The sequence below is a fragment of the Tenrec ecaudatus genome, chromosome 7 (assembly GCF_050624435.1).
Source record: "Tenrec ecaudatus isolate mTenEca1 chromosome 7, mTenEca1.hap1, whole genome shotgun sequence".
NCBI lineage: Eukaryota > Metazoa > Chordata > Mammalia > Afrosoricida > Tenrecidae > Tenrec > Tenrec ecaudatus.
Genome location: NC_134536.1, coordinates 159,367,288 through 159,380,250, shown reverse-complemented (window position 1 = coordinate 159,380,250; position 12,963 = coordinate 159,367,288). Strand labels below are relative to the sequence as shown.

At 47.7% G+C, this 12,963-nt stretch overlaps 1 protein-coding gene across 2 annotated transcripts; it reads right to left on the bottom strand.

Annotated features, from left to right (window-relative positions):
• Positions 1 to 6,009: 6,009 nt before the first annotated feature.
• RPP21 (ribonuclease P subunit p21) lies at positions 6,010 to 12,927 on the bottom strand. Of its 2 annotated transcripts, XR_012785407.1 has the most exons (6): positions 12,828 to 12,927; positions 12,663 to 12,763; positions 12,493 to 12,575; positions 11,136 to 11,259; positions 6,265 to 6,390; positions 6,010 to 6,154 (listed from the first exon to the last, which is right to left on the bottom strand). XR_012785407.1 is itself a non-coding variant. In XM_075555298.1 (5 exons), exons 1-5 carry the CDS (start codon positions 12,882 to 12,884, stop codon positions 6,030 to 6,032), a joined length of 492 nt encoding a protein of 163 aa, XP_075411413.1. In that variant the 5' UTR covers positions 12,885 to 12,927; the 3' UTR covers positions 6,010 to 6,029. The 2 variants fall into 2 exon arrangements, 1 of the variants encoding a protein (XP_075411413.1); XM_075555298.1 differs by lacking the exon at positions 11,136 to 11,259.
• Positions 12,928 to 12,963: the final 36 nt, after the last annotated feature.

Here is a 12,963-nt window from a genome sequence, read left to right as displayed (position 1 = left end):
TTAACTGAGTTTTAACACTGTCTTTATGTTTTCCCAAGTTCCAAGACGCAATGAGTAAACTGAGAACACAGCTGCCCACAGATTAGTTCCAAGGAATTGTTTGTGCTTAGAGCCATTTTTCTTCTGTTGGTGGCAGGACTATCGCTCGCCTCCTCAGCGGTAGCCTTGGGACTTAGCGGAGGGGCCCTGGAACATTCAGTCCTAACCACGGCCAAGCTAGCCATGCAATTCCAACTGGTCATAAATGCCTCCACCGAATTCCTAGCTTCATTGCAAAGACAAATAACCTCTGTCGCCCAAGTTGCCTTACAGAATCGACGAGCCTTAGACCTCATCACCTCTGCAAAGGGAGGCACTTGACTTTACCTCCAAGAAGAATGCTGTTATTACATCAACAAGTCAGTAATACCAACCCCTGCTGTCCGTGTCAATCCTGGAGTCCCTGCATTCTGTCTGATAAACTTCCCTACTATGCCCCGTACAGCAGGAAGTAATCACCGACGAACTTGTGGTCGCCCCCTTTCCCTATCAGACAGAGTCAGGGATGTCTGGTAAAAGCATGGACACCTTTCCCCCAGACTGAGTTTCCCAAAAAACGGGCTAGTTCTGCGAACAACTGTACCCTCTAAAAGCACAGACTGCCCATATCATTGTTCCTAGAACCAGAACAGACTGACCTTGTACAACTAGAACCAGAACAGACTGACCTTATACAACGAGCAAAGTCACGTACGCCCCACTGAGCAAAACCACACCTTACGTCAACTCTCCAGAAGCTTCAAGTGGGGGAGGGCGGGGGAGAGTGTATAAAAAAACCCCTCAAGCACTCCCCTGTGGCGGCTTCCACAGCTTCATTTGTTGAACCTGCCCGCTTGTCCCCAATAAAGCCTGCTTTTTAATCAGTCCTCGGAAAGTATGGTCCGTCTCTTCTCGTTTTGTGCCTCAGTTTACCTAACACCATGTACTCTTTTGAATTCAGTTCGACTTTCTGGAAGCTCCCTGTTAATGTATTGCTACAATTTGAATTATGTTCAGTAAATTTTTTCTTGCATGTGACATGAGTGATGTTCTATCATTTGGGCATCTGTGGGATTATAAAAAGACTCCCCCCCTTTGTCTCCCCCAAAGACATGCCAAACACTAGGGGCTTTTTGCCAGCAAATGGGGGGAAGTCAGATGCTAAGTGACATTCTCCCTGAGTCAGTTGCCAGACAGGTAGGGCCACTCCCTGCTGTTAAAGACAATGGACTACTTCTCCCTAAAGGCTTGTGCCCATTAGCTTGGTTTCTGTAGGTGGAGTTCACACCTTACTGATAATGGTCTACAGCTGAGCCAGGGAACAGGCTCAGTGACATCCAAAGTTAGGCTGCCATCCTGTATCTACTGTAAGATCTGCCCTTCTTATCACATGTATATCCTCTATCCCTCCTCTTCCTATTGCATGTATGTCCCTAGATTGTCCCCCTCATTGCTGTATAACCTATAGTGCAACCCCTTCCTGTGATGTATGTCTTTACCTGTAATTAGTGGGCTTGCCCTCCCCCCAAAAGATAAATACGCCTGGGCTAGCAATATAGAGCTCTCTCATCTCCTCCCTTGACCTCTTGTCGGCTCCCCCTCTCCTCTCCCATCCTCCAACTGTTCCCTTTCCCCTTGTCCTCCTTCCCCTTCCTCTCTCCACATGGACCACCAAACAGGCCTGAGTGAGCATGCTACCAGGAAATGTGTCTGACTCTATTATTTTGATCTCTCTTCTATCTCTCATGCTCTTGATGACATTATATATATATATATATAAAACTGTACAATTGTGCCTATTGAACCTGTGATTAGTGGTGGGGGCCTGGCACCTCCTTCAACCACAACCATTCATTTGGGTCACCTTTCTCTGGAACGGGTACAAATACAGATCTTTTCCAGTCAGTTGGCTAAGTAGCTGCTTCTAAATGTCCTGGCACTGAGGCGGGCTTTGTCAGCTTGTTGAAGCCTCTCAATTGGTATTCCATCAATTCCTGGGGTCTTCTTTTTGACTGATGCTATCCGTGCAGCTTACACATTTTCCTCAGAACCACTGGTTCTTGCTCATAGCTATCTCCTGATGGGGAATAATTAATTGGTGGAAAGCCAATTCATTATTTTTAGTACAGTGATTCTGTGCATTCTCCTCCCCCCCGCCCCCACATCTTTTGATGCTTCCTGCATCGGGAACTTCTGGCATAGAGGATCTAGCATGTTGGTAGCTTCTGAGATTCTATAATAGCCTTTTCGGTCAAAGGGATTTCCCATATTGCAAGTCCTACTCCTTCCTCCAATACAAGCCAGATAATTTATTTTTCAATTTTTTTGAGATCCTAGAGTCTACATATGTGAACAACCAGTCACATTTGTGCTAGACTTAAGTTTCAGCAGCCAGTAATGCAAGGAAGCAGGGATCTCCCAGAATCCTTCATTTGACAAATGAGTCAGTTGAGGTGTCCAGATTTTCATGAGTACAGCTGGTAGAGGAGTGGAGGGCCAATGCCCAGTGTCAGTGGGGCAGGGCAGCCTGTTGGGTCTGTGCCCAACAGTAAAAGCAATGGACAGTTGCGCAGTGTGGTGAGGACATTGCTCCTGTGGCCTCGACACCCAGTTCTTTGATCATCCCTGACTGCCTAGTATTGGATATATATTATTTTATCCTGTATGAATGGCTATGCTTAACTGAGGAGTATGGGTACTTTGCCCACAGGCCATGTAGGTCAGAGGATTTCCATTTCTGGAATCAGGTTTGGCAAAACACACTGTGAGGGAGAAAAAACAAAACCCATGTGTTGCATTACCAACCCGATAAGTGGATGCTGGGGAGAGGAAAACAACAAACTTTATTGCTCTAAAACAGGGGCTCTCCACCTTCCTAATGCTGCGACCCTTTAATTATAGTTCCTCATGTTGTGGTGACCCCAACCATAAAAATTACGTTCATTGCTACTTCAGAACAGTAATTTTGCTACTGTTATGAATCAGGGGACCCCTGTGAGAACCAGTGCTCTAAAACGGTTTGTTTTTTAAAAAAGTAATACTGGGTTATGATATTGTCCTTTAAATAAGTTTTCTTTTGGAACGTGGAACTCGGCTCTCACGCTGGGGCACATTGCTCACTCGAAGCTGTGGCCTCTCTCGCTCAGTGTCTGCTGTACTAAGTTCTCCCCTGACGTCCAGCACTATGCCCCTCGTGCCTGGGGCCTTAGCCCTGTAGTTTTGCCAGCTCCTAAGCACATGCAGCCTAGCACTTGCGTTCGGATTCCCAGCTAACTCACGCAGAGAGACACACGCAGCTCTCTCCTCTCGGCACCCTACCCTGCATTCCGTCACTTCACATCCAATATACTCTGCGGGGCTCTAGTTCCCTGCGCCAAGGGTGAAGTGTTCCCAGGGGGCCGGGAGCAATGTGAGTCTCATCTGCTTCCCTTCTCTTATCAGCTATAGTTTCTAGCTGCTGGTAGTCCAGTGTGTGAAAACCGTTACCGTCTATAGTTTAATCTGGGTGGATATAGTCTGTGGTTGCCGCTTGATGTGGTAACTGTTTGACCTTTCAGCTCTGCAGGGGAAGAAACTGTGTGTGAACCGACCACCTCCAGGCACTCAGACACGCCTTATTAGTCTGTTCCTTCCCCTCACTCGGACACCAGCACTGCACTTCTGTGGCTGGGTTCAACACTTCACGGAACGCACAGGGGATTTGGAACGACTGGAGGGCTTTATTGGGGGAAGTTCACAGATTTATCTTTGGGCAGAGACCCAAGCTGTTGTCACAGATGGAAGAATCTGCAGAACTCATCACCTCTAGGGCGGTGTGACGGGACGTGCAGGAGGCCCCCCAGGCTGCTGTGCTCTCCCAGGGCTGCTCTTTAGAATGGTAACCCGTCCCCACATTATCCTCACGCTCCTTTATCCCCATTCCTAGCTTGTCTCCCTTTGTCATTTACCGTGCACTGTTTTACTTCTCTCTCTCCAAGTGCCCCAGCAAAGCCCTGCCAGAGTAGGCCCTCAGAAAATGCTCTGGGCTGTAATTTTGTTCGTTTCCGATTGGGAAGAAACCAGAGGGAAGGAATATACCCTATTTACTTGTGTGTAAGCTGAGCTCTTCAGCACATTTTTTATGCAGTGGTAAAATTAGGTGCCTTGGCTGATATTCAGGTCAGCTTACACTCGAGTATATACAGTAAACTGCTTCATTTGACAAGTCCCCATAGTACGGACCATTCACGGACTGCTCATAGGATACAGTGATTACCACCCGGCTGCATATAAAATGGGCGAGCAAGGAGTGAGATCTCTGAACCCTGAGGTCCCCACACAGAGCCATGGCATCAGCGGAGTAACAGAACCATGAGTCAGAGCACAGAGCAGTGGTGGACCACCCAGCCCACAGAGTAAACTCAGTGCTTTGCGTCAGGCTGGCTTGTGGAACCTCTGAGCACTCAAGTGGGGAGCTGGATCTGCTGGTCATAGAGGTAGAAGTGAATGCCTGAGTTGTGGTTTAAGAGTGGAGTGCCTCTGTACATGCGAGGGAGTGGAGCTGGCTGACCCACAGAGCCTGAGCTAAATCCTTTTGGAGTTGAGGCTTACAGAGGAATGGCATGCTCTTTGGGCATTTATTAGTAGCCATGAAAAAACTTTTCACAGGTCCTAATAAACAATTGTATCCTGAGCATTTCTCACTTACATTGCAAACTGTTAACTTCCTCAATAAACCCCTTACTCGTGTGAATTGTGTGGGACCAGACTGATGGGAAGGAGAGTACTGAGGGGACAGGTTGGTATCAAAACGTAGTACTGCGATTGTTTAGAAAAGTTGTGTATTTGGCACCTCTTTAGCCTCCATCTCGCAGGGACCAACCATCCTTCTGCCGATCCTCCTAAACGATTCAGTGTGAGGGGAAAGGGGGCCGTCTCCAGAACGAGATGCACTAGAGGAGCCAGGGAAGGTGGGTGGAGGACACAAAGGGTCCAGGTTCACATGAGGTGTATTCTGAGGCTCCTCATTTCTATAGGTTCCCACCACTGATTCTGTAGGTACTGACGCCCAACATAGCCTGTCAATGAATAACATAGTCGTCCGTCTGTCCGTCCATCCACCCATCCAACCATCGTGAAGGCTTCCTGTGCCTCCGAGAAACGCCACCAGCTAAACGTAGATGAATGGGGCTCGGGCTGATGGCACACATGCAGAACCACCTGGCCCGGCGGTCAGAAACCCTAGCCCAAAATCAGGCAGCAACAAACCATTGTTTTAAGCATCATTTTGAAGTAACTTTTATGTAGCAATAGATTATTATAACATGGTTTACGAGAAAAGAAAAACAGAAGAACATTACTTTTGGGGCACATTGACCGGCTAGCTGGAAGCTAGCAAAATGGTCACTCTGAGCAACCAAACCTTAAGTAGGCTCTGGCAAGGACACATATACATATAAGCAACCCCTCAAGCCCATTTGGGTGGTCTCCAGGCAACACGGAGAGGTTACCTATGGAGCTGACTAGTGCACTGTCTGCCAGCGTCCTTTCACTGCTGCCTCCAACATTCAGGTTGGCACTGCTTCCTTCCCTCATGAGATAAAGATGAAGAATACTCTGAAATGAACCTGGGGGATGTGAAGTGATACCCCACCACAGGCTCCGCATTGTTACCCTTATTTAAAAACAGCAGGGACAAACACACAGCAGTGGCCCTGGCAGTCTGTCCAGCTCTCCAGCCAGCAGTCGGGACTACCTAAAGGTGGAAAGTCTTAAAAAGGCCTGAGACCTCGCAGATAGCGCGGGAACTTGCAGCCCCCGCGTGGCACTGCACTGAGGAAGTTGGAGCCACTGAGGAAACGGGAGCTGGGTGCGGGGGCAGGGGTTGAAAGATATTGAACAGTTCTACCTGGGAGAATATAGGATGGTAAGGACAAAGGATAGGGTAAACAGTGAGAGAGATTTGGGCAGAGACAGAAAAAGGAAAACAAAGACTCGAAATCCCCACAAGACTGAATGACACAAAGTGAACTTTATTTCCTGGGCAGACTGGGTGAATCCATCACTCCCGATGGGCTCAGAGGCTGTACTTTCTCTTCAGGAAGGTCGACTGGAATGGGGAGCGCTGGGCTTGGTGGGGCTTGTGTTGCTTTGAGATCTGGGCAGAGGAGCAGAATTAGAGGTGACTGTGGCCTGTCTTCCGCCAACTCAGAACCCACCTGTGGCCCAGTCTCCTGGGACAGCCCTCATTTGTCTACTTCCTCTCACCTGTCAGGCTCCCCAGCTGGGCTTCAGGCCGGTCTCCCCAGAGCAGATGCCCGGGATCATTGAGAAATCTCTGGCTGCGCTGGCATGTCAGGCAGGTCTGTACTGTCCAGCGCAATCCCTTGCGGCCTATGGTGGATGTGGGATGAACGTGAGTGCCAGGGTTGGCAGGAGAAAAGATCTTCTGCACTTAGTTTTTGCCTCAAGTCCTTTTCTGTCCAAACAAATTTAAGGCCATACAGAGGAGCCTGGGTGGTGTACTGGTTATGAGCTAGGCTGTGATCCGCAAGGTTGGCAGTTCGAAACCACCAGCAGCTCCTAGAAAGACTGGGCTTTCACAGTCTCAGAAACCCACAGAGGGTCACCATGAGTCAGCACTGACTCAATGGCAGCGTGCCAACTTTTCACTTGATGGGGAGAACTGAAAGCATTCCCCTTGCACAATGGAAACAGACAAGGACACCCTTTATCACCAGTCTTATTCAATACTGTACTGTAAGCCTCAGCTAGCTATTAAACAAGAAAAAGAATTCCAAGACACCCAACATGGCAAAGCAGTAAAGTTCTAGTTGTAGATGATTCTACATGTAGAATACTCCAAGGGCTCGGCAAGACAATTGGTAGAAGCAACGGAAAGCTTTGGAACTGTGGTAAGAAGTACAAGATCAGCAAGTAGATTCCTGTCCACAAAGGAAACCAGGACAACAATTACATTTACAAAGGCCACACAAAAAACGAAATACTTAGGAATGAACCTAAACAGAGTGACAAAAGACTTCTACAAAGAAAACCAGAACACAACTAAAGAAACCAATAGAGACCTACACAAGTGGAAGAATATTTCATGCTCATGGATAGGAAGACTTAACATTGCGAAAATGTAAATACTACAAAGAAATTACAAATATAACGCAATGCTGATTCTGATCCAGATTCCAGCATCTTTTGCTAAAGAAATGGGGGAATTGATTACCAACTTTACACAGAACGAAGAGAGACCCAGGACAAGGAAAGGACTACCTAAGAAGAACAAAGTAAGAGGCCTCTCACTTCCAGATCTCAAAACCTATTACACACACACACACACACACACACACACACACACACACACCCCAAACCAAAACCCTACTACGCAGGCCTGGTAGTCATAAGTGGTACAATAATATATGTGCAGAACAATGGAACAGAAAGGAGAACTCGAAAATAAATCCATTCATCTAAACTGATTTTTGACCAAAGACATTAAATAAATGGGGAAGAGAGCCTATTCAACAACTGGTGCTTGCAAAATTGTACATATATTTGCAAAAGGATGAAACAGAGCCCATACCTCACTCCAAATACAAACACGAACTCATTTAAAGACCTAAATGCAAACTCTAAAGCTCATCAATGAAAGAGTAGGGGCAAGGTTAAGGGCCCTAATATATAGCAAAAACACACACACCAATAGGAACATGTGGGCGGAGATTAATCAGATTGCAGTTTGATTGGAGGAAAAAAGAGATAAATGGCTCTGTAAGGCCTGCCCCCATCCCTCTTGTTTTCCAGTGATCTTACCATCGGACCAGCATGCTGGTGTGGATTTTGTCACTAGAGCTTGAGGATCATTTCAGACTGCTGCTGGTGGGGACATTGCTTAAGCTTGAGGCTTGTGGATCCTGTCCCCATGATTGAATTCCAGATCACATTAGCCCCCTAGCTACTTACTCTTGTTGATTCGTCCCGTTGTTTGCTGCCTGCCAGCAGGCATCTACCAGCAAACCCTGCCTGTCTTGCTTGAGGGAGGACTCTGCTGTCTGCTTCCTTGACCTTGGACCTGGCAGCCCAGGTGAGTTGAAGGACTTCCAGTATATTAACTGTTCCATCAAAGTGAGTTGAATTGAGCCCTCTGTACTGTCGTGTGGACTAATTAGCTGTTATATTCCTTCTTGCTGTATAAACCGATCCTCACAATACATATAACCACAAGTGTCCTGGTTTTGTTTCTCTAGAGAACCCTGCGTGACCAGGATAGTCTAAATATAAGACTTATGTGTGTCCAAGGGCTTCATCAATATTGAATTGTATGTGAATTATGTGCCAATAAAGCTGTTTTCCCCCCACCACACCGGGGTGAAACACTAAGGGGGTGCAACAGAGCAGCAAGGGGAGCAAAGAGATACAAAGTCCCTGGGGAACACCAAAAATAGACTTTGGGGGTAAGGGTGTGGCACCCCATCTGACTCATTCAAAAACACTCTTAAAGGTCAACAAACAGACCTTAAACTATTTAAAGGCTTTTCTTTTTTGTCCTTGTTTTTTTGTTTTGTTTTCTTTTTTTTGCTTTGTTTTGTTTTTGTGCTTAATATTATCTCTGCATGTCTAGCTAGATAAGATAGGCAGGATAAACCCAGAGGAGAAAACAATGGGACATGGGAGATAGTGAAGCAGGGGAAAGGAAGGAGGGTGTCAACCAACCCAGGGACAACGAACAACTAGTGATCTAAACTCGATGGTGAGGGCATAGGATACTTGGTGGGGCTCAATTAAGGGCAATGTAGCCAAGAGGAATTACTGAAACCCAAATGAAGGCCGAACATGATAGTGGGACAAGAGGACAGTAAAAGGAAATAGAGGAAAGAACTAGGAGGCAAGGAATATGTATAGACGTCTAAATTCAGGCATGTACATATTTGTAAATGTATTTTTATATTGATAAGGAAATACATCTATGTACATATATGTATATGTTAAGTATTAAGGTAGCAGACGGACATCGGGCCTCTACTCAAGTACTCCTTCAACATAAGAACACTTTGTTCTAATAACCTGGCATTCTGTGATGCTCACCTTCCTGACATAATCACTGAAGACAAAATGGGTACATATGGTAATGTGGTGAAGAAAGCTGATGGTGCCTGGCTATTAGAAGATAAAGCACCTGGGGTCTCAAAGGCTTGAAGTTAAACAAGCAGTCATCTAGCTGAGAGGCAACCAAGCCCACATGGAAGAAGCACACCAGCCTGTGTGATCATGAGGTGTCGATGGGATCAGGTATCAGGCATCTAAGACTCAGAACAAAAATCATATCGATGTGAATGAGGGGGAGAGCAGAGTGGAGCCCCAAAGCCCACCTGTAGGCAACTGGACACCCCTGCAATATAGCACTGTTGAAACATACAACTTTCCTCTAGTTCCTTAATGCTTCCTCCTTCCCACTATCATGATCCCAATTCTACCTTACAAATCTGGCTAGACCAGAGAATGTACAAGGGTACAGATACAAGCTGGAAACAAGGAATCCAGGACAGATAAACCTCTCAGGACCAATCACGAGAGTAGCAATACCAGGAGGGTAAGGGGAAGGTGGAGGGAGAAAGGGGGAACCGATCACAATGAGCTACATATAACTCCCCATCCCAGGGGGATGAACAACAGAAAAGTGGGTGAAGGGCGACACTGGTCAGTGTAAGACATGAAAAAAACCCAAAAACAAGGGCTCATGAACGAGGGAATGGTGGGGAAAGGGGAAATGAAATGATACCAAGGGTTCAAGTAGAAAGAAAATGTTTTGAGAATGATGATGGCAACACATGTACACATGTGCTTGACACAATGGATGGATTGTGATGAGCTGTATGAGTCCCCAATAAAATGATTTAAAACCAAACCAAACCTGTTTTTGCAACATATGTACAAATGTTGATGTATGGCACAATTGATGTATGAATTGTTAGAAGAGCTGTAGGAGCCCCCTCTAAAATGATTTAGTAATTTAAAACAGTTCTACACCAGTAAAAAGAAAGTTAAATCAGCAAAAGTGTGATATATATATTTACAACAATGACAAATAGAAAATAAAAAGAAAACAACCCCCGCTTTTAAAGGCATCGGCAAAAGAGTTAAAAAGAGAATCCAGACTAGGGAAAAAAGGAAAAATTGGCAATGACAGATCAGACAAGGGACTAATCGCTAAAATCGATAGAAAGTGGCAACATTTCAGCAAGAACAAGATCAATCATCTACTTTAAAAATGGGCAAATGACATAGACAGATCGTTGACCAAAGACGACATCCAGGCATCCAACAAGCATGAAAGGAAATGCTGGAGATAGTTAATAATGCAAATAAACACAAGATGAGATGCCATCGAGAGTAGCTAAAAATAACAGAAAATAGCAAATGCTGGAGGGATTGTGGAGAGAGAAGCCTCACATACTGCTGGTGGGCCTCTAAGTCCCATCACTGTGGACAGTGGCATGGTGCTTAGTTATACTTTATTCACATGGCCCTTCCAGCCACAATCCTTTATGCGACCTATTATAGTTCTGGATCTCGTATGCCTGTGGCTGCCGTCCCATTTTGGAGAGCATTCTCTGCTAACTAACAGGAATAGGATGAAATCTGAGGTTAATGAACGGGATCACACTGTGTCACTGCTCACTGTTACTTGTAATGGTTCTAAGACAGGCTACAGCTCTTAGAGAAGAAAAATACGAAACACAAATCCCTCCTTCTGGAGTGGCCTGGGAAACAGGCAGGCTGATTATGATTGGTAGGAGGCCCATGCCTACTGGAGACATCCTGTCCGAGACCCCAGGTCATAGGGTGCATAAAGAAGATACAGTCCAGGGGTAGAGAACAGGTCATTATATTTGGGTGAAAGCGGATTGCACCATGGTCCCCCGCCAAGTGGCCTGCCCATGCACGGATCTGGTAAGAAGGTGTGGGAAGACACTCGTAGGATTTGCCGGTGAGCCACTGTGAACAGGATTCCTGTAATACCGCCCAGCTGCGTATAAACGGAGCCGTCTGAGAAGCAGGGGATGTGAGCTGACCGTTGGCAAGAGTCAGTGGTGGAGCGAGTCACCTGGCCCCAGCATCTGGCTTACCCCTGCCTGACCTTCGGATTTCGGACCAAACAGCACCCATCATCACATGAAAACATTTCCTCGGGCTTTTGTGAGTTCTGTGGGACATGGCAGCAATTCGCCGAACCCAGATCCATGAAGGAATCTATCCAAAGGAAAGGGGGTAGGGGGTGGTGGAGCAAATTAGCATCTTGCAAGGGTTAAACTTTGGGGCCTTCTTCAGTCTCCAATTCCATGGGACTAGTTTGGTGTCAGTTCCTCCAAAAGGAAGTATTACCACAGCGCTTCCTCTAACAACCGGGAATAGAAATACCCCATTACCAGCAGTCCCTTTTCTTGGTAAGTCCCTCAACAGATGCACACCCAGTCATGACAGCAGGAACACGGGAACTGGCACATACACACGATGGAACCTGATGCAGGGCTAGAAAATAACGATGAGGCCGTGAAACCCCTCATGACACGGATGGATCCGAAGGGCAGTATGCGGACTGAAACGAGCCCATCACAAAAACACAATATACGAGACGACTGTTAGAAAGGAGAAATCAAGGGAAAGGTTTTCATCCTAAAAGCAACAGGCTTGGGTGGTGGTGGGGGGAAGCAATATGCTCGAGGTAGGCACACAGGTGTTAACTAGGGGGGCCATAAATTCTACAACAAGGAGGAGAGAAAAAGAAGAGAAAGAGAAAAGCAAGCTATTGAGATGCTTGATAGGCTGTTTAAATCGTTGAATGCAAAAATGATTAGCTGAAATGTAACCCCCTCACCTAATTCCCAAGTTTTTAAAAAAACGTTTTTCTATTTTTTCCCTCCACTGAATGTAAGTTCGATAGTGTCAGGCCCCTGCATAAAGTCCATCAATTTCTTTTTTTTAATTTAATAAACCTTTTTACTGGGGCTGCCCATCAATGTCTTCATACTTTCCCCATCATACTTTTTATTAATTTAAAATTTTACAGACGTTCGCCCTGTGGTCTTCCTACCTTTCAAGAAAACGGCTAAACTCCTTAAGACTCTTCAAGACCTGTCTGGCCTCAGTCCCTCTTCAGCCCTCCCTCCTGCCTCAGCCTCCGGGGAAGCCCCCCACCCCGCCCAGGCTCAGCTTGCAGCTCCAATTCGCTTTCTCTTCGATTGTGCTTCCATCGTCTGTCGCAATAGACTCGATTCTCAATGTACAATACCTCTCTCCTCGGAGAGATTTCGTCTTCGCGGGATGAAAGACCACGGGAACCCCGTCTTTCGTCCGCGAGCCCCGATAGTTACCACGCCGCAATTCTGTCCTTACTGTCCCGGCTGGACGCGAGCCCCAGGAAGCCCAAGTTTGGCCAGGTGGGGCTCCCAATCAATGGAAGCCGGCGGGGGCGGGGGCACTCACGCCGCTGGCGCTGGGTGCAGGTCAGGCCCGGGACCAGGAGGGACGAGCAGCCACGACACAGGGTCCTCTTCACCGAAGGGTCCCTGGGGCGGAGGAAGGCGGGCGGTTCGCGCGTGCCCTCGCGGCTCCCCCGGCCCGGCCCGGCCCCCGCCGCGCCCCGGGCCGCTCACCGCCGCAGGACCAGCCGCTTCGCGATGGTCCTCTCCGTGTGGCAGTAGAAGCGCGCCAGCGCCTGGTTCTCGGGGTCCTGCGCGAGCACGCAGTGCGCCGCCTGCGGAGGGGCCAGCGGTCAGGCCCCGGCCCGCCCCCCACCCCCCGGCGCGCCCCCGACCCACCTGGTACAGGAAGCTGAGTCTCTGGAAGGCCTCGCGGTCCTTCACCGGCCCCGCCATCCCGGCGGCGGCCGCGTCGACGTGCGCGCAGGCCCCGCCCCCGCCCCCGCGCAAGGCCTCCTGGGAAGCGCCCGCCCTG